This window comes from Daucus carota, chromosome 5 (genome assembly GCF_001625215.2).
Source record: "Daucus carota subsp. sativus chromosome 5, DH1 v3.0, whole genome shotgun sequence".
NCBI classification, from domain to species: Eukaryota; Viridiplantae; Streptophyta; class Magnoliopsida; order Apiales; family Apiaceae; genus Daucus; species Daucus carota.
In genome coordinates this window covers 31,818,888-31,840,551 of record NC_030385.2, presented here as the reverse complement: position 1 = coordinate 31,840,551, position 21,664 = coordinate 31,818,888, and the positions used below count along the sequence as shown (strand labels likewise).

Sequence of the window (21,664 nt, the reverse complement as noted above, 5' to 3'; positions counted from 1 at the left end):
GGCCACACCTACTTAAAACTTGTATAATTAAAAACCAAACAAATAAGCCCAAGATTAAATTTTGTAACCACATTCATGATGATTTTCGTTATTAATCTCAGACAGAGTCAAGTTATACAACATACCACGACATCAAAGTTCTATGCTTAGTTCTGAAACCTTTTTAACTTTATACGAATCATCATTCCAGTTTGAAACGCTGACAGCCTGATATATTCACTGTCAAACACGGGCCGTCAACCTCTTGTTACTCAAATTTGGAGAGAATAAAGGTATCCAGTTAGGTTATGATGCTAGATAAAGATGAATTTACTTCATCAAGAAAACAAACACAGTGCATCAAAATTTGTTAAAAAGAAAAACTGAGACTCTGAGTTTTAGAAGTTTTGTTTCAGATCGTCTAAAACAGACATCTTTGTAGCAGGGTTTACACGGATCAAAGGTTAAATTCATACCACAGAAGCACAAACTTTCATGTTCAGCAGCACATTTACACATGTCTTGAATCATTTGTAACAAACGGTGGTAAGATCACTTCTATGTATTTTTGCCAAAGTTTTAGCGTCATATTAACTTCAGTTGGAATGTCTTTTCAACCTTAGCAAAGCTTCACTGGAATTCGACACAAGAATAAACGTGCTCCATATTTATTACACAGTGTCCCTATCTCCGCAAAGCTTGCAGCTTACTCTTGTTTGTTAACTGATAGAGAACATTCTGAGAATTCTTGAACACACTTTGTCTCCTAAGCTGGTTGACTACTAATCAGCTGTTGTGGGCTGCTTGTTGTACATGCTCTACTTTGCATTTAAAAGTAGATTAAAACTAAGATTTTCGGGATAGGCATATGCTTGTAACATCTTAGAAAGTACAAAAAATTCACAAAGATAACTGCCAAAAAATGAAAATTCACGAAGTTTTATATATTACATTTTCTTATATCCATACAGTAAACTTGGAACCAGGAATTTTCCTGTCTCGTGAGACTTTGAATACTGTTGAACTTGAGACAGTGCATGACAATAATCGAATCAAACATTACAATCTACTAATAGTTTTAATCAATCTTGATTAAACACCAGTAATCAAACGGAAGCAAGAGACTTAATGTACGGTAGAAGAAGTACAGAATTCAAATCATATTCGTCATTTAAGTAGCCAGTTGGAGACAATTCATACAGCATCTCCATACTTTGATCCACGAGGTTGTAACGGATAATCTTATAACGTATCTGCAAAATCACGAATGATCCAGCTTTCTCTTCTTTTCCTCTCCACACAAGTGAAAGTATAGCAAAGGCATGAGCACAGTATTTGTTGTACTGATTTATCTCGGGAAATTTTCTAGGAATGGCAGATAGATCAACTTGATACTTCACAAACCACCCCAAGTAATCTCTTTCCAGCTCATACACAATTAACACGTAATCAGGATTGACTGAAATGAAGTACAAACTGTCTGCAGACTCTCCAAAATAAGAATAATCAGCACAACCGGCACAAAAGCAAGGGTATTGGCATTGCTGATCTTGCCAGTACCCCATTTCAGTATGATTCTTAGGCATTGGCAGCTCTTCTAGTTTTTCTTCTTCAACCTTAAAGTACAAAGCATATGGTTCGTGTTCCCAAAGACTCTGGTTATAGTAACTATCCCACCAGTGAAGAGAACCGTTCCAATATACACATTCAGAGAAATTAGAGAACTCTGGTGGCATAAAAGGTTGACCAGACATTTTCCACAACCTAGTCTCGGAGGAATAAATCATAATCTGAAAAGTTTCAGGAAAAATTGGACGACGTCCAAGACACACAACTTTGTAGTAAGGTGACTTTGCAGGATCAAATGCTAAACTCATACGAGAAGCGTGTACAATATGTTCAAGACTAATTGGAGGAAGGGTAGCCAATTCATTGGTGGTGGGATTGTACACACAAAAGACTTTTTCTTTTTGAGGTGCTTGAAGAGAACATAGCAGCAGGCCATTGCACGACTCGTATACATATATTTCTCTAGCTGAACAATACTCAGGAATAAAATCAAGAGTCTTGAAGGGGATCAGGCATTCACCAGCAACGTCAAGAGAAATGAACCGGTACTCTGGGGTAGTTCTGCTTCTCCATGGGCAGGGGACGCGGAAGAAGAGGGAAGAGGGGGAGGGATAGAAAGTGCCACGAAGACGGACAAAATGTGGACTAGTAATGAGAGATAACCAGTGTTTGGAAACTGATTTGAAGCTAGTAAGTGGCTTTAAGGGGACATGCAAGAGGATTTGAAATAGAAGGTCTTCGCTTGAAGCAACATTGGCAGCAGATGGTATGATGAGGGAGGATGATTTCGGGCCAGGATTACATGAAAGAGGAGGAAGCTGTTTAGAAGGTCGCCCCTTCTTGGCTCTTATCTGAATCATAATTAGCTGATTTGTTATGGGGAAACTTGCTTCATTATATATACATGATCCATTTCTCTTGCTGGCAAAGCGTATCGTGTACTGCTCGTTATATTTTGCTAGTAAATCAGGAGGCACCTAACATGTCAGCAATCCTCAAGACCTCAACAAACTTTTCCCTAACTAATGAAGCGTTGACATTAAAAAAACCATATAAGAAGTTGATTTAGTTTTTCTTATTTATATAGGAGTAATTTTATTATGGTGATTCCCATGATCCACATTGTATGAATGATTTTACATACAGTTGAAAAATTATAATCAAGAGCAAACCACTAGCATTTCTTTATTCCGATACACTTGTTTGCTAATAATTCAAATCAAATACATCTAAGCTTTTTGAGTGTTAACAGAGACACAACTGCAAGTCAATGTTTACAAAGCCTGTGAAACACAAACTGGCCTGAGAATGGCCTTCAACCAAGATAGCTCATTATCTACTTGACCTTGTCTTTCTTTCCTTCGAGATGTTCTTGTCTCATGTTTCAATGTCCGGACATTATCTCTGTGCTCTTGGATTTTTAGAGAGAGAGAGAGAAAATTTTCCGAGCTGTGCTCCCAACCTTTTCTAGGAGAGAAGAAGAAAGATTTGGAAAGAAAATTTCAAAAATTTCTCCCAGCGAACTTCTTCCCAAATAAGAATCACAATATTTTTAAAAAATTCCCTTCAATGCATCATTTTCAATATTTTTCTCTCATTTTCTACAAACACTCTTATCTTCCATTCTTTAACTAAAATCTCTGGAGCACTGTCTAGGTATACTTGGAGAAGGCAAAATAGTTATGGGACTATATATACATGAACTGCATACACTAAGCATCCTTATACGATTTTTGAATGAATTAATTGATTAATTTATGTAGAGAACACAGAGATTTCAAATGTTATCAGCTGTGGAGGGAAAAGCTATTATCCACAAAGGAACAAAAGTAGAAACAAAGTATAGCAGAAAAATCACGAATCTATGAAAACACAAACATCACTCTTCAAACTATGAATACAGTTGTACTTAAAATACTGCATAAAATTTGATCTATACATCAATAATCACACACAAGCAAGAGACTCAATGTATGAGAATGCACTGACACAATCACGCCTCAAACCATCATCATTATAAAACTTGTAACCAATTGGAGTCAATTCCCACAGTTTTGTCATGCTTTTGTCCACAAGGTTGTAACGGATGACCTTACCACCAGGTATCTCCGCGACTAAAAAGGAAGCATCTTCTTCTTCTCTTCCCCTCCTCACAACTGAAAGTATGTTAAGTATGTAACCACTACAACGGTTGTAACGGTACTTGATTATCTCTGGAAATACATTAGAAATCGCAGATAGATCAACTTGATACTTCACAAACCACCCTGAGTAATCTCTTGCCACCTCATACACATTGCACAAACTTAAATTAGGATTATTTCTATGCCTTGGCACTTCTCCTAGAATATGCCTTGGCACTTCTTCTATAATATGCCAATGGCCCTCGGACTCTCCAATATATGACGCGGTAAAATAAGTTTTCACCTCATCCTGCTCATTCAAGTTAACAGTGGCAATATTCCTCATAGGCAGTGGTAATTGTTCTACTCTCTCTTCGTCCACTTTGAGGTACAAAGTATACGGTCCATCAATGCGAACACCTGTATGGATGAAACGATGCCACGGGTCAACACGACCCCTCCACCAGTGAACAGAACCATTCCAGTATGTACAATTTTGGAATGAGGTATACATAGGTGCAGCAAATGGCTGACCAGAGACTCTCCACGACAGGGTTTCAGACGAATAAATCTCAATCTGAAATAGTTGACGATTAGTTTCAGATCGCCTAACACAAACAACTTTGTAGTGAGGTGATTTCACCGGATCAAAGGCTAAATTCATACCACAAACTTTTTTTGCATATTCACGTCTAATTTGAGGAAGAGTTGCAGACTGCTTAGTGGTAGGGTTGTACACATAGTATCTACGCTTGAGTTCACGTGCTCGATAGCTGGCACATAACAACAGGCCATTGCAGGACTGAAGAACAGAAATGCCTGAACCTAAAGGGTCATGAACAAAATCAAGGGTCTTGAAGGGGGCCGGGCATCCATCAGTGGCGCCAAGAGGAATGAACTGATAGCTGGGATTGTTTCTGCAGAAGGAAGTAGCAAAGAAGAGGGAGGCAGCAGAGGGAAGAGGATTACGAAGATGAACAAAGCCTGGACTAGTAATAAGAGACAACCAGTGTTTGGATACAGATTTGAAGGCCATGAGAGTCTTTATAGGGACATGCAACAAAATCTGAATCAGAAGGTCTTCATTAGAAGCAACATTGACAGCAGATGCCATCATAGAAGATTCTTTACAGGAAACGAGAGAAAGCTGATTAGATGTTCGACCCCTCTTAGCTCCCATCTTAATCATATTTAGTTTAAGGATTATGTGCTAGACTGATGTGTGAAATACTGAGAATTGTTTCATTTATTTATAGACACTGGCTCTCTTTCTCGGCCGGCAAAGCTTGCAGGGTACACCTGATTACTTGTTGCTAATAAGTAATAAGTCACCAGTCCCTGGATTGCGAAAATTCCTGAACAAACTTTACCTCCATTAGTGTGATCATATATTTTAAGCCGGTTGACATTTGATCAGCAGCCTATAATTATTAAATTTTAAGCGGCCAATAAATTAATGAACATCACAAACAGACAAGTTTAATAAGAAAAAATTGGGTGATAATTTGTAACTCGATGCAGTTCTGTACAAAACTACTTTCTGCACAAACTTGGCAACCATCATTTTGGAAACAAGCAGTACATAAAAAGAAACTGGGCAGAAAAAATATTAGGAAAACCATAAAACAGTTTGGATACATACATATACAAATAGAAAAAAGGGTCTTGGTCCGTGGTCACTGACATTTGAACCAGCCATCATCTTCTCAGGCTGGAATTAGAATTTTTGTTCCATCTGTTATCTGTTTGGCTAAAGCTTCTTTGACGACTTCTGATTTATAGAAGTTGAGAATACTAACTTCTTTTAACGACTTATTTCTTTTATTGGAACTAGCAATTTGGCCCGTGCTTCGCACACGGGTAACGCTTGAATTTTTAATCTTAAATAATTAATTGTAATGTATTTTTAATTATAATATTGACTAATAAAAATACAATAGGTTCCCATAACGTTACGAATTATAGTAATTATTCTCTGACCCATAACATAATATTTCCTCCGTCCCAAAATAGTTGTCACATTTGGTTTTGTGCCGATCAAATTGACTAAAGTTTGACTGAAATTTATTAATATTTATCAATTGACAGAATAAAAAAAAATATCACCGGAAATAACTTTTAATCTACGTTAAGATGTGATTTTCAGTTTTTAAAAATAATGAGTGATTGACTTATAATCTTGGGTCAAAATTTAGTCAATTTGACCAACAAAAATAGAATTGTGACAACTGTGACAAAAAAATAGATATGTGACAACTATTTTGGGACCGGGGGATTATTAATCGTTGTCTTTAACATATAAATTATTATAATAATAAAAAATCTAATTATATAATTTTGAGTTGAGTATAATTAATTAGATTTATATCAAGTATGTATTATTAAATAACAATAAAAGTTGGTCAATAATAAAATTTTAATTTTTCGGAATTTTTATAATGAAAATCATTTGTTTTAGATTATAAAAGTACAATCAAGCTACAATAAATCTAACTTAATACAATACCCAGGAACCTATCCGTTCAAGTCTTCTTTTTCTTGTTCTGGGAGAAACCTTTTACTATAGCACCGCATATCATTAGTTGTCTCAGCAGTGTTTGGCTCCTGGTTTACCCTTGCCAGTACCTTGTTGTGCCTTGCCTCCAGCACCCCAGGTCTCTTTTTATTTAAGCTTTCCAATAAATTTTCATCCTCAAATGATAAGTTGATGTCAAAATCTTTTCCATCCCCAGGGAACCCACTCTGTTGCCTCTGCTTCCTCCACTTTTTAATAGATTCAATCTCCGACGAAATATTTACTGGGAATCATGTCATCTTCAGTAACCACTTGCTCTACCAAGTATTAGACCAGAAAGATCTTTATCCACAATAGGTACTGACATACAACCTTGCTCCTACGTCAGGAGGACCGTCATCCTCTGTCATGAGAACTGTAATGAAGTTCTCACCAGAGGAATCCACTGCTGGCATAAGCTTATGTGGACTAATGATTAACACAACCTCCTCAAGTGGCCTGCAATAGGCTGGACTTCCCCTTCTTATTCAAACGTTTACTTGTGCTCAAATTAAGTACCAATGTACATGTAGCATCAAGCCATTCTGCGGTCAATCCTTCAACTTCATCATAATATATATGCCGCTCAATCTGGGTGCACATAGATGACACAAAGCATAGTAGGGAAGTTAGAAATATTGTCTGCTAACCAAATTTATAGAATTCAATATTTATCTTTTTGAAGAGGAAAAAGTGGGTAAATTTTAAACTTGTAACATGAGTGGGAGAGGCACATACAGCTAGCTTCTGAATGTAGATTGACATGAATTTAGGACCAAGACCAATTACACCAGCTTTTGAAAATAACACCTGCAGCAAAAATGAAAGAAAAGGTGAGGGGAAGGTATATATTATGACTGCATAAAATAACATGTGTAGCTAATAAATAAAAAGAGGCTGGTTCCAGCATGCAATCATAAGCTTCAGGAATAACCAAAACTACACCTTAAGTGGACATTTTGATATGCTTAACATATACCATAAATAAACAGTTAAAATATTGAACAAAAAGTCCATAAATTATACTCATATTATGACTCAGAATATGTTGGCGAAGGGCATGATTAAATTTCTAAATTTTCCACAACCCCACTACTCTCTAATATTACCCCACTTTCAATTCCTTTCAATATTTTTTTAGATCTGATTGATTAATTACTTTCAATCACTCTCAAAAATTCTACTTTAAACTTGGAATATGCATAGCCATGAACAATATAGCAACCGTGATTAAAACAGAATGGCAACATCATTTTAATATGTATGTGGCAAACTTAACGCCGGTGCATCATGATTCATTTAGCAATACCAGAGACCAGTCATTCAGCTTTGTATGTGCATTGTAGCTAGCAAGTTAAGCGTTCCGGATATCATGCAGCTATTACAGATCAGGATACAGAGCATCAAGGACTTAAATTGTTTCTTACAGTGTTTAAATGCTTCAGTGCATCCTCTGTCAATATTTTGATCCGGTCTAGTGCAAGGAATGAACCAACAGCAGTTATCAAAAGCACCTTCAGCACCGGCATTGAAGCAGCAAGAAATAGATTCAGAATTCCTATCATTTATCTCTTTTAATCCCACCTAAACAATTTCCTTATATGCCATCAATTGCAGAACCAGGAATCCTCTATGCTCAGATGTTTCTCACAAATGCTTTTTCCTGCACTGCCATGGTCCACGGAGATTAACTTAGTACAATAAATTTAGTTGGCACCAAATACAACATATTTACAAATTCACATTTTGCCAACAAAAAATATTGAACCGCATTTCTTGAGAATCTAATAATAAAAACAGTTCTGCTTTTCCAAGCGCAAAATTTTTGACATATTCAACTTAATAAGGAGAGTATTGATAATACTAAAGAATTTAACAGGTGGTCCGGGAACGTGCAAGTTAAGAATCCTGGATTGAAGAAAGAAAGATTGTATGTGTATTATGGTCCTGCTAGAATCATTCAATGTTTTTGAATGATTCCACCTCGAAAAGAAAGCTTATACTTACCATGAATTTCCATGATTTATGGGAATATTCAGTTTCAACTAATTTTTAAAAAAAAATTCTTCTAAAATTGGTTAATAAATAGCCCGAAAATTATGATTATATAAATAACCCAAGAATATAATTATTTCCAACAGATAGGGACATTATACTAAAATAAGATTTATTAGAATTTAAGCTCTAACAGATATACCAGTAGTTGGGAGTAGTTCTCCAAAAATGAAGTAATAGTGCATGAGTTGATCAGTGCATAAAATAAACAAATCAAGACTGATCTAAGTGATGTTTCTATATAAATCTCAGCTTAATTCTTCATTCAATTTCCAAAGTCAGCAGAAAATAGATAACTGCATAACACAGGGAAAGAGGGCTGGCTTACTTTGGAGGGTTTGCTAATAATTTTCCGCCAATAGTTGCTCCAGGCTTTAGGCTCGCTGGAATATAATGAGATATTAATGAAGATACTCCATCTTCATTTTCCTGAACATAATGCATTCCACCATATTCATCAGCAAAACTATAAAGTCTAACCCGATATACTACTGCAGAGTCATTGGTAGGGCAGGGAGGACATGATCGCCATGATTATCACAACACCAGATCTTATAAGTGACGAAGACATCATCACGAGACTTGATCAGACCTAGACTAAGAGCTTGCAATATGGCTTCACCAAGAGCCTCCTCTGTTTGGTAAAGAAGCAATATCGAACATCCTGTAACCGAGCTCAATGCTTCAAGAAACACTAAGAGTTTTTTTAAATTTTGGAACAATCAGTGTACTATATTTAGACCTGCTACTCATCTTAGATGATCCAGAAATAGTAAGCATTGCGGATTAAATTTCTTTTATTGAATATCTGTGATAACTATAGAAGTATATACCATCCTTAAAAGTGTCAAGATATAGCGTACCATCATTATGCCTCTACACATTCTTTTGACCTGCAGTAAATGAAATCGTGACAGATACTTTGACATCAGTGAATTAGAACATATGTTTTTCTGGCATATTTACATTGCACAATTCAGAGCAAAATGTAAAACAGTACATAGTAGGGCCAACCTTAAATTCAGCTTATGCAATGATATGCAAAGCTGGCTACATTGATAAAGATAATAAATGGCTTGGATTTATAGTTCTTGACTTCCTTCTGTAGGTTCTATAGGTTCTTTAGGATCGTATCAAAATTTGTATATAGATGCCCTTCCCAGGAGGTTTATGGAACATACATGAACAAAGGAAGATATTATAAATTTATGATGCAAAAAATATAAGGATGAGGGCTTGAAACTTTCTGACAATAAATATCTCGGAATGCAATTTATGGTAAAACAATTGAGTTCAAGAGAAAAATCATAGAAAACTAATAGGTGTGGATGGAGGGAAAAGCTACATCTGGAGAAATAATTTTTTTTTGAAAAATAACAATAAATCTCTGTAAAAAGTCCAGGGGAAAAGCTACATCTGGAGAAATAATTCTTTAATAAATTACATCATGTTAAAAAAATTAAAAACATTTAAATGATATTAATTGTATATTAAAATAATATAAATAAAAGGCAATTATATTGTGAAGGCCTGGTTGTGTCTGCCAAAAGATTGTAAGTGCACGACGTTGATCCTACCTATTTTTGTGTCATAAATATTAAAACCTGGAATATAATCAGCTAAGTAATATATATATCACGATTTAAACTTGATAGCAATCAGTTATCAAGCATGAATGAAACAACATTCTGTTAAGGGAAATAACCTAGACGCTGGTAATCGAAAAGAAGCAAGATTGTTGGCTGGAGTTTATTTACGTTGAGGGATCAGTGACATAAGACCTTGATGGTGAATACCTTAAAAACAATATTTTCACAAATAGGGTAGAAAATGAAAATATAAATGTACATCAAATAGGGTCCTTAAAATATCAATAAAGCAATAAAAATATAAATGTACATCAAATAGGGTCCTTAAAATATCACACTCACCGGAGGAATTAAAACCGGAAGAGATTGTAGAGGATGGTAATTGAAACCGGAAGACATGGATAACATGGACGCTAATACACATTCACAATAGTTGTCAGCATAATATGCCTAATCTCTGTCCCAGTCCCATTACCATCAACTGTAGCTGGTGGTTCTGTTTTCGGGAATGATATTGAAAACCAATATATTGCTCAAATTTAATGCTCCCTATGTCCCATTGGGTTGTTTCCAAAAATCATATTTACACATATCGCGTACTTGTATTCGAACAATTAAAGAGATAAAGTTAAACATGGAAAAACAGCAAACAATTCTCTCAGAACTTATATCAAACAGTATGAATGCTAAATTAAATTGATACCTATCAATCAAAAAATTATAGAAGAATCACTCCTACATTAGCAAGTATATAAAAAATACAAAAGAAAGAGAAAGTGGATACACATTTCGTGAAAATTCATGCAGAAATAACCAATAGAAGTCGAAAACTAACCAGAATCCATGGCCACTGTTAGTTTCAAATCTCGGAATGTGAAGAATGCACAGCACAGAGGAGATATTCGTCGTCAGCAGTTAACGACGAATTGAAGTCGATGGAGGAAACTTCTCCTGAAATTATGGCTCCACGAAACTAACTAACAAATTCAAAAAAGTGATGGGTCGCCCGGCCATATTCGGATCTTTGAAAAATTCTTCAGTAAAACAGCAGTATTTGGCATCGGGTCGGAACCCGCTTTGTATTGGGTGGTCCAAGTTGATTGTCGAATTACCAGTAACACCCTGGGTCGGATCTTTCTGTTTGGCTAAAGCTTCTTTGACGACTTCTGATTTATAGAAGTTGAGAATACTAACTTCTTTTAACGACTTATTTCTTTTATTGGAATTTGACTTTACAAACATGTATTGGAAAATTTTAAAAAATACTATATTTTATGAATAATTTTTATACTTAATAGTTGCAGATATCAAAAAATTATCCACACACATGGATTAAAAGTTACTTCTCTCTTGTAAGCAATAAAAATTATTTCAAGTCACCACGAACGGCCTCTTAGAAGAGTATATCTATTAACTCCTTTTTTAGTTGGGAACTTTGAAGGTGAAATATGGAACAATTTATGAAACAACTCATAATGCATTTTCTATAAAAAAAAAAAAAATATTGCAGCGTTCAAGGAGAATATCTACATGTCATTTTTATAAAGATCAGAAATGTCCAAAAATGGAAGAGCTCAGCAACACCTTAATTCGTCCAAATTTGTCCGAATGAGCAGCGGACCCAACCGTCTGCAGTTGGTGCATTTGTCATCATAACTCTTTTGCACCAGCCGGGAATCGAACCCGGGTCTGTACCGTGGCAGGGTACTATTCTACCACTAGACCACTGGTGCTTGATGACAAGAAGCTATGATTCTACTTACATATCCATTAGAATACAGAGTATACATGGTTCCAGATTAAAGTGCATTCGGAAATGAGTGAAAATAAATCGTTTGTCTTTTGAAAAAATCTTTAAAGTTCACTAAATTTTAATGACCGCCTGGATCCTGATTTATTAGTAAAGACTACTAAATAACAACCAATTTATCATTCTTCACAATCTGAATACCACTGAACTAGAAATCATGCATAACAATCACAAGCAAACGGCCAAGTATCACACACTGGCAAGAGACTGAATGTAGGGCAATCCACAGACACCTCTTAGACCCTTTTCATTATAAAATTTGTAACCAGTCTGAGTAAATTCCCACAGTTTCTTTACCCTCTTATCCACAAGGCTGTAACGGACAACCATTCCACCAGGTATCTCCAATACCACGAAGGACTCATGATTTTCCTCATTTCCACTCCTCACAACCGAAACTACGTTAAATGTGTAACCGCTATCTCGGTTGTCGCCCTTCTTCTTGATTATTTCCGGAAATACATCAGAAATTGCATTCAGATCAACCTGATACTTCAAAAACCACCCTGAATAGTCTCTTGCCATCTCATGCACATTTAACAAACATGTGATATTAGAATTACATTCGACGACATTCCAATGGCCCCCTGACTCTCCAAGGTACGAAGCCCCAAAATAAGTTTTCGCCTTCTCATGCCCGTGCAAATGAACCGTCTCCAGATGCTTCACAGGCATTGGCAGTTTTTCTAGTCTCTCCGCGTCCACTTTGAAGTAGAGCGTATAAGGCTCGTCCATCCAGACATTCCAGTGGATCAAGGCATTCCCCCAGTGGACGAAGCCTTTCCACCAGTGAACCGAACCGTTCTAGTATACACATTTCTCGAATTTGGTATGCTTTGGTGCAGTAAAAGGCTCCCCAGAGACTTTCCACACCCGAGTTTCAGATGAATATATTTCAATCTGAAAATGTTGTTGACGCAGTTCAGAGCGTCTGACACAAACAACTTTGTAGTAAGGTGAAGTCACGGGATCAAAGGCTAAACTCATCCCGCAAACAGTTTTTGAAAATTCGCGTTTTATTTGAGGGAGGGTGGCAAATTGCTTAGTGGTGGGATTGTACACATAGTATCTACGGTTAAATTCACGTGCTCGATAGCTAGCACAGAGAAGGAGGCCATTGCAGGACTGTAAAGCAGAAACGCCAGAACCTAACGGGTCATTAATGAATTTAAAAGTTCTGAAGGGGGCCAGGCTTCCATCCACGACATCCAGAGGAATGAACTGGTAGTCAGGGTTGCTTCTGCAGGAGGAATTAGCGAAGAAGAGTGAAGAGGCCGAGGGGGCGAGAGGGCTACGAAGACGAACAAAGTATGGATTAGCAATGAGAGACAACCATTGTTTGGATACAGATTTGAAGCGCATAAGGGTCTTTATGGGGACCTGCAACAGAATCTCAAGCAGAAGGTCTTCATTGGAAGCAACTTTGACAGCAGATGCTATCATATGAGAGGAACTCATGTCAGGATGGCATGAAACAGGAGAGTGTTGTTTCGATATTCGGCTTCTTTTGGCTCCTATTGTGATCATGTTAAATCTAGTGTTTGTGTTGAGACTTGAGACTGATGTATGTGTAATACTAAGACTTGCTCCATATATATACACTCTGGCTCTCTTTCACTCACTTTGCCGGCTAATCTTGTAGTGTACTGCGTTTCTTAGTTATCCATTTGCATTAACTTATCAATCAACAACCATGGGAGAATTCCTTGATACACTTTACGTCTCTCCTAAAACGTTCAAGTTATACTAGTCTGACCAAGTGACCATATTTATTAAGCTGGTTGACTTTTAATAAGACTAGCCTTTAACCCGTGCGAAGCACGGACGAGTATAGAATTCGTAATTTATTAATTATAATTTAAATTTTAACATCATTTTATTAGTATTTTAGTATTAATGAATTAGATTTTAACCAAATTATATTTACCAACTGATTACATTTTTTTTTACGACTACGAATTATACCAATATCAGTTTATTATAATATAGTATATAAATAATATATAATTTATATTTAAAAGAATAATGGTGGAGTTTTTTTTTTATCTTGTATTATATCACAAGTGTTTGTAATTTGAACGGTATAAAACTCTTTAATATTGTAAGAGTAAGAGAAGTCTACATGTGACCGAATTGTAATTATAAAAGAAATGACCAAACCAAAATTTTGTACGACTACAAATTAAACCTATGTTGACTTATTATAGTATAGTATAGATGATAGAAATGAGACTACTCACATCTTACACCTACCGAAACTTGAACCTAAATACAGTGCAATTTTCTCCTGAAAGACTACTCTTTAACTTTAACTTATTTTTGTGAAAATAATATTTCCGATTCCATTCACTTTCTTTCAACTCTATCTTCAATTTTTTATCAACTGAAAATGTAATATAAATAGAGGAAAAAATAAAATATAAACAGAGAAAAAGTATGAAGAGCAGACTGTTATTCAAGTATTACATACATAATAGGAGCAATGTATTCTATTATTACTATAAAGAATTATCAAAAGCACACCTGTATAATCGAAGACACACACACATCTTAATTGTGCTTTGAATTACAGTGCACTCTCGACGTCTACGCATACCACAAAAATAAGGTATAAGCCATCTCAGATTATTGAGCACTTTGAATGTGTAAGCAGTGTCAGATTATTGAGTGCTTTGGATGTCTAAGTGTGCCATATATGATCAATATATAAGCCAGTGCCAACTGACAGTTGAGAAAGATGATACAACGTAACAAAACGTTTACTGATGTTTTAATGAAGTGAAGAAAAGCGGCAGCGGTTAGGGTCGAAAAAGAAATTATATAAAAGCAGCATGTAATATGCATAAACAATAAATGTATTCGCACTGTACAAGAGATTAGGCAAACAACAAACTGGGATATCCGTGTAAACACAATTATAGATATAAATAAAACAAAAAATCCTGATTTCAACATTCCTTTTTGTCTAGGTTGTTACATATATTGGAAATATTAAGAAGTCGAGGCAAAATGCATGCTATAAATGAAGGCAAAAACTTGTCCCGCGACAATGACTATACAGTTGCTTATTTAATGTCTACAGTGTTCAACAATGCAACAACTTCACCTACATTCTACGTTGCAACTTCGGATGTTCAGTTGTGAGTTTCTCCATGCTGCCCGGACAAAGGAACTACATTATCAAATTGGGTGAACAAAAAATTGCCAGATAGAATAGCTTCTTTTTCTGCAGCAAAAAAAAAGGGTAAATCATCAAATAAGCAAAAACAGTCATCCAAGTAAAAGCCGTTCTCATAGCATCCCCCTCCAATGACAACAGTAGATGTAAATATCCTCAAGAAAGTAAAATATAGACATGATTGCAGCCTTGCAGGTATGCATCAACAGATCCCAGAGCCCTTAAGTATTCACTTTAATATACAGATAGTATTAAACAATTAGCCACAGATCAAATAACTGCCTCATGGACATCTTCTCAGCTCCTTGCTCCTATTGAGATGTCTAATCAGTTTCTTTTATTAAGACTGGAACAGATCAGTAAAAGAAGGCAAGGAAACAGAAATCTATGAAGTAATAATATAGCAAGGCATAAAAACTTTTACTGTGAAAAGCAAACTCGTTATTACAGTAAGGCACCCATTAAACCTTACTAAAAGATGCAAATAAACTCCAAAGCAAGCTTTCCCACAAAAATTTGAATATATCAACCCCCTATTGGATAACTGCATATACCAACCCCCAAAAAAGAGATGTATATCAGTAGGGAACCTATAACCCCAACTAAAAAATAGCACAATAACTCCAAAGGCAAGCTTCCCCACAAGGCCACACACTCACACATATATATAGAACCCACACACACATGCTTCACATAATACGAATGACAAGAGGCTAGCTATTTCAGAATATTTTTTTTCTTTCTCTTAACAAAAAGTAGCCTAGGGCCTCGTGTGGTTGAGTGTAACCCAATTATGTAACTCTAAGTTCCTTGGAAGATGGATTAGTTACGTTGTTTGGTTATACAACTTTCAGAGAATACCTGGGAACTTATACTTCCGATGTGTTTAGGGTTACTGCAAAAAACCGGAACTTAGTTAGCCTACCCGTGGTTTTTGGATTTACCTACGCTAGTATTGAACACTTCTAAATTGTTTTATTATATATTTTAAGATTAGTTGTTGTGTTTTTAATTATTTTTTAATTCTTTTTAATTAATAACTTTAGAGATTTTTTATTTTATTTTGTAAAATCTAATTCTAGAAATTGCTTTGCTTGTTTTGTTTTTTACTTAATTACATAAAGTAAATTTTATGAATATATATATATATATATTTATAAAAATACTTTCTATGAAAGTTTAATATTTTTGTAATGGTTTACGTTTAAATTTTATTTATCTTTAAATTATTTCATAATGGCAATATGATTTCAAACAAGTATAGATATTTATATTTCTAATTTTTATATATAACATTTAAAAATAATAATGTCTTTTACTTTTTAGTAGTTTATAATAGATATTAAATGTTATAAATAAAAACTTTAAATATATTTGTTTCTAATTTTTTTTTATTTAACAAATTATAATGGTTTATAACTGCTTTCTTTTATATATTTGTCTTATCAAAAGTATTATTATCATTAAAGATGATAATTTTTTCATAAAAAAGAATGATATTTAAGAAACATCATTTTTTAAAATATATATAGAACCCACACACACATGCTTCACATAATACGGATGACAAGAGGCTAGCTACTTCAGATTTTTTTTCTTTCTCTAAACTAAAAGTAGCCTAGATATCAGTGGAGCTACATGCCTGTATCCCACAGACCCGCACACCAAACCCCCGTTATAATTAACTTGTACTCTGCATAATGTAATATAAAGCTAAAAATAACAATTAAATGGCCTTTTGCAAACAGAAGATATATGGCCATAAAAAATTCCAAGAAAGTTTCAGGGTCTCAATTGCAAATTAGATAAGCCAGGGGTTAAGATACTTTCTGAACGGCCTCAGGGATGTGAACTACGATATTTCAGCTATTTCATAAACTTCACTACATGTTCTGAAATAATGTGTCGGTGTTAGTAACCCGGATAAACAATTTTTTACCAAGTAAAGTTGAGACCAGGCAACGAACATTCCTGCTAGAGATTGCAACTTTTGTCTTCGATTTCTAACGACTAACAAAAAAGTGATGCTAGAAATTCGATTATAGTAAGAAATAGTTAAATCCAAAAAAAATGGCTATTGATACCGCTTGACGAAACACAACACTAAACAGGTGAAAGAAAAAGCACTAGAATACTAGATGCCTCCATATACCTTCACGGAGCACTGGTAGAAACGGACTTAGATATGGAGACATATTTCTAGATCTCACAGATTTGGAATTGAAATATATATAAATTCATGATTACATCATCATTGTATATAGAGGTCCCAAAGCTAGGTGAACAAGTAATATCCTAGGGAAATATTACTTATTCCAATTGATACCCTGAACAATGATTAAATACTAAAGTAAAAAAAAGTCACTTTACGACTCCACTGGCCTATAAATATGCAATATTCCATATGATTACTTTACTAATATACTAAAATATTACAGTAGAACTTCTCTAAATAAAAACTTAAAACATATGCCTCTTAACTTCTTAATTTCTTACACCAAAATATCAAAATAAATCCACTAACGGTAATGTTGAGGGAGATTGAGACTGACCTGTTAACGACATGCAAGCGATTTCCCGACGGACATACCTTGACATAGCCTATAATTAAGAACAAGAAACACAAAATAGATGGTCAAGAATGAATGAACCTATATTCTTGCATTAATATTAGGGTTTTACTTGGAATAATGTCATTATCATTGCTAGCACTTTATGCCATCATTGGCACATCAAATACTGGGGAAGATATAATTTGGTAAGTAGGAGGAAAAGAGTAGAATCGTAGAAGTTTTATTCTTAACTACTTAAAACTACTTGCATTTTTCATAGAAGAGCAAAGCTATTTCGTACCAAGTAATACCTTAAAACAAGAAATGCGATCAAAAAAAAAAAAATTTACCTGAACTTCATGTAAAGCATCTTCTATGGACACACCTTCCTCTGCAAAGACATTCCTAGCACACAAGCAAATATCACTTTGATTAAGCAGAGCACCAAAAGTTGAATACACACACACACATATATATATAATATAGGCCATTGTTCCATAGAGAACCATCTTAAACTGATTAGTATCAGGTTCCTTGATAAACAATTTTTAATCGTAACACAGGGTGGATGAAAGACCATTACTAACAATTCACACCTTTAAAATATGACTTGCAGACATGGTTTGTCGAATAGAAGTTTCATTAGTCAGCTATAATTAGGGTTAAATATCAAAGTGGTCACTGAAGTGGAGGTCATATATCACTTTGCTCACTTATCTTATCGGGGTCTCATATCAATCATTAAAGTCACAATAAATATCAATCAAGTACCTCCAAATTTCAGTTCAAGGAGTAAAAATATTATTTATAGAGTTTGACACATTATTTTTTAATACTACCACAACCATGTAAAACGTTATGACTTGTACTATTTATGACAATTTATTCAGATTTTATCAATTTTAATTAGTATTTATTATTAATTAAAATAAAAAAATGTATTAATATAATAAAAAATAAATAGTAAATAAAATTTAAAAAATCTAAATATATTATCATAAATAGTAAAAGTCATAAACTTTTACTTGGTTGTGGTAGTATTTAAAAATAATGTGTCAAACTCTATAAATAATATTTTTACTCCTTGAACTGAAATTTGGAGGTACTTGATTGATATTTATTGTGACTTTAATGATTAAAATGAGACCCCGATAAGATTAGTGAGCAAAGTGATATATGACCTCCACTTCAGTGACCACTTTGATATTTTACCCAATTATATTGTTCCCATCAAAGAATGTGCTGAATAAAGAAAATTCTACTTGAAGAAGATATGATCATTACTACGCTGTGAACTGTGGTGCCTTTCTTACCTAAATAAAGCATTTTGCAACTCATCTTGTTTTGCTTCTGGAACTAATGCAGCCTCATAGGCAGCAACGCTCCCATAAAATATCTTCTCTAACTCCTTCATCCATCGAGCTAGCAGTAGGTTAACCTGGTGGCTCACAGAATAATAGACTAATTTAACTATAGACCCCCACTCCCAAATCTGACATGGTATATGTAAAAGTAAAATTCTACTCATACAAGATGCAAAGAAAGTTACAACATTTTTACTTATTGCCTAGCCATTAGTTTCCTTGAATTGAAAACATATTACAGCTATCTGCACTGGAGGCTAGAGACTTTTTGCTAGAAGTATTGCATTGCAACAACAACTAAAATCAAAATCTAGGGAACTGAAGGCATAGATGTCCATATTACTAACCCCGGCATTATAGACCCTTAGCTCTACATCGTGATTGTAAATCTCATATAAGTTCTGCGCCAAGTCTGCAGCCTCGTCTCCCTCTTCTTTCAGACGATGCAAGATTAACCACATATGCAGTACAAGCAAAGAGAAGTTTGTTCTGAAGGTTTTCTCCAAGTTAAATACTGCACATAGAAATAAGAATCATTAGAGCTAGCATTACAAAGCAGTTGAAATTCTATCATGTATGTAAATGCCTCAAATATTTCTGCTACAATCACAGCATAAAAAATAAACACTTTGACATTGACACAGTCCCTGCATGTCATCAATGACACCGCGAAAGATGAGTACATAAGTACATAACTGTCGATACAATAACAAATTATAACTGTGTATCATAATAAATCAAAGCAACCAGATTCAGTCATTAATCATTATTACAGTAATATGCACTGCAAAGTCTTCCATTTGACACACCAATCATAAGTTTCATAAGTATATACAAAATCAAGGGCATTTCTATAACATAAGCCGTATTATTGCAAATAAAAACAACAAAGTGTCCAAAAATGCTTGCAATATATCACCATTTTATCTTGCAGACAGAGGTTGCAACCTTAGCAACTAACATCTTCTCAATCAAGGGAGAAACTTATTGAAAATATATCAGACATCAAATGTCCACTCTACTTGGTATTAAACTTCACAAACATAAACTAATTTGAAATAGAGTAGAAGTTTTTTAAACATTATGTGAGTTGACAAATTGTGGAATTTTTCAATTTCACTAACATAAACAATTGTTAGTTATCGGTAATGGAAATGATATTCAACTTCGTCACAAGTAACTTCCTTTGTGATGAAATGCATATAAGAAACTACCAATGACACAATTATCACATGAAACTACTACTAGATAACAGATACAAAGCAAAAAAGTGGAAGCTTTCCTTAGGCAGACAAATATCATGAAATAAAATTAAAGTTGCAAGTTACTTGAACATTAGAACAAGGTAAGACTAACCATCGTATATTGCAGGAGGATCAACATGATAAACCACCCGACGGTAAATTACATTTGCACGCTCAATGGACCTGCTTTCTTTACTATAGGCCAGCATTAACTTCATCATAATATGCTTGATACCCGTATATTTTCGCTCTTCAAATCTTATTGGAGAATCAGCGGGCAAAGCCAATGAACAGGGCTTGGACCAGAACATCTTATTCAGGTTTACCTGTCGAAAATAACGCAAACACCACAGGTCATATTTTGGATGAAACAACTGAACAACATTACATATATTGTGTGACTATCTGCCCAAATGAACTTTTCATTTCTTTACGGAAAGAACTCCTCTAGTTCTATCCAAGGACATAGAGGCAAGGGTTGCCTACATATCCCCACCCCATACTCAGCGTAATTTTTCAGTTTCCGTTACAGTTATCAACAAAATAATCTCAACAAGCTCATTACACTGCCATTTTCATTATTTATTTACATACTTTAACTTCAATCGTAATGCCATTAACTTTGTTAAATTTTAATTGCACCGGCATCTATTAGCAGCTGAAACCGTGAAAATGAATAAACAAGCAGAGAAACAGAAATAAACCTGTGATCTAACAGCAGAGGCATCCTCAGCACCATCATCAATAACCCGTGCATCAGCTACCTTCGCGAATCCTCGACATGAAAAAACACTGAAATCTCGATACCTCGAATTCTCAATATTACTACGAATTCCAGCTGATTTACAAAGATGAGTAACAGCTCTGCTCCATCTCGGCAACATTTCTGATCTACCAAAACACACACCAACAGTATCTCAATACTAGTTATTTTCAAATTAATTATAACAAAATTAATTATCTGCCTATATATACACGCGTATTAGTGATTGTAGCAGAGTTGATTTCACAATATCTATTATGTTAAAATTAAAATATAAAATGAAGAGAGATGAAACTTACCGGCGGGAGTGGAAAGTGTTGTGAGGAGTGTTTGGCCGGAGTCCGGAGAGAATAGAAACCCTAGCGATAAATCTTGTCGATTAATTAGGTGAATTTGGACGGTCTTGATTGCATCACCCGCTGTGTGCTCTCGATTACTTTTTGTATAATATCACATGGACTGATAGACCCGGCTCTAATGGCAAATAGGACCGGTAAGATATTGGAGCATACCTGACTATTATTTATAATCGTCGGATAAATTAGACGTCTAATATAATATACTACGTAAATTTTGTTGAATTTGTAAAAATTCGTATTTTGATGATATTGATTATATTGATCTAGATTGTTATAAATAGAATATATGCAGATTTTTTTTGTTTTATTTTCTAAACATAAGAACCCGCAGCCGCTACCTTTGGGTACGCACTGGGTAAATCCACGAGCTCCCGTGCAGATATCTTAGCGGTAGGCTCGATAAATTTAATCATCCATGAGAGGTTGGCTAATATTATAGACAAGAAGTTGGTATGGTTGAATGTAAATTTTTGAAGAGATTAGCTATATTTTTTATTTTTTTATATGCCAACTCAACTTTTAGCT

At 34.8% G+C, this 21,664-nt stretch overlaps 6 protein-coding genes and 1 non-coding gene across 15 annotated transcripts; all 7 read right to left on the bottom strand.

Annotated features, from left to right (window-relative positions):
* Window positions 1-1,085: 1,085 nt before the first annotated feature.
* On the bottom strand, window positions 1,086-2,408 carry LOC108221582 (F-box protein At5g07610). Its single transcript, XM_017395449.1, has one exon. It carries the CDS (start codon window positions 2,406-2,408, stop codon window positions 1,086-1,088), a length of 1,323 nt encoding a protein of 440 aa, XP_017250938.1.
* Window positions 2,409-3,495: 1,087 nt separating this feature from the next.
* Window positions 3,496-4,851, bottom strand: LOC108221580 (F-box protein At5g07610). Its single transcript, XM_017395448.1, has one exon. It carries the CDS (start codon window positions 4,849-4,851, stop codon window positions 3,496-3,498), a length of 1,356 nt encoding a protein of 451 aa, XP_017250937.1.
* A 1,226-nt stretch (window positions 4,852-6,077) lies between these two features.
* LOC108220875 (uncharacterized) lies at window positions 6,078-11,011 on the bottom strand. Of its 8 annotated transcripts, XM_064092904.1 has the most exons (7): window positions 10,705-11,011; window positions 9,295-9,435; window positions 9,144-9,173; window positions 8,609-8,944; window positions 7,653-7,893; window positions 6,964-7,035; window positions 6,078-6,816 (listed from the first exon to the last, which is right to left on the bottom strand). In XM_064092904.1, the coding sequence occupies exons 5-7, from the start codon at window positions 7,788-7,790 to the stop codon at window positions 6,676-6,678; spliced, it is 351 nt and encodes a 116-aa protein (XP_063948974.1). In that variant the 5' UTR covers window positions 7,791-7,893; window positions 8,609-8,944; window positions 9,144-9,173; window positions 9,295-9,435; window positions 10,705-11,011; the 3' UTR covers window positions 6,078-6,675. The 8 variants fall into 8 exon arrangements, with proteins under 8 accessions (XP_063948974.1, XP_063948970.1, XP_063948969.1 ...); XM_064092900.1 differs by having other exon boundaries at window positions 8,609-9,173; XM_064092899.1 differs by lacking the exon at window positions 9,295-9,435 and having other exon boundaries at window positions 8,609-8,663; window positions 8,761-9,173.
* A 520-nt stretch (window positions 11,012-11,531) lies between these two features.
* Window positions 11,532-11,602, bottom strand: TRNAG-GCC (transfer RNA glycine (anticodon GCC)). Its single transcript has one exon. It is a non-coding gene; the product is annotated as a tRNA-Gly (tRNA).
* Window positions 11,603-11,868: 266 nt separating this feature from the next.
* On the bottom strand, window positions 11,869-12,414 carry LOC108221579 (F-box protein At5g07610-like). The gene has a single exon (XM_017395447.1). It carries the CDS (start codon window positions 12,412-12,414, stop codon window positions 11,869-11,871), a length of 546 nt encoding a protein of 181 aa, XP_017250936.1.
* Window positions 12,415-12,483: 69 nt separating this feature from the next.
* On the bottom strand, window positions 12,484-13,206 carry LOC108221578 (F-box protein At5g07610-like). The gene has a single exon (XM_017395446.1). It carries the CDS (start codon window positions 13,204-13,206, stop codon window positions 12,484-12,486), a length of 723 nt encoding a protein of 240 aa, XP_017250935.1.
* Window positions 13,207-14,577: 1,371 nt separating this feature from the next.
* Window positions 14,578-21,275, bottom strand: LOC108224016 (uncharacterized). Of its 2 annotated transcripts, none has more exons than XM_064094144.1 (8): window positions 21,080-21,275; window positions 20,722-20,908; window positions 20,130-20,343; window positions 19,121-19,287; window positions 18,723-18,847; window positions 17,760-17,814; window positions 17,410-17,458; window positions 14,578-14,905 (listed from the first exon to the last, which is right to left on the bottom strand). In XM_064094144.1, the coding sequence occupies exons 2-8, from the start codon at window positions 20,899-20,901 to the stop codon at window positions 14,814-14,816; spliced, it is 882 nt and encodes a 293-aa protein (XP_063950214.1). In that variant the 5' UTR covers window positions 20,902-20,908; window positions 21,080-21,275; the 3' UTR covers window positions 14,578-14,813. The 2 variants fall into 2 exon arrangements, with proteins under 2 accessions (XP_063950214.1, XP_017254024.1); XM_017398535.2 differs by having other exon boundaries at window positions 20,722-20,903; window positions 21,080-21,250.
* Between the last annotated feature and the right edge of the window lie 389 nt (window positions 21,276-21,664).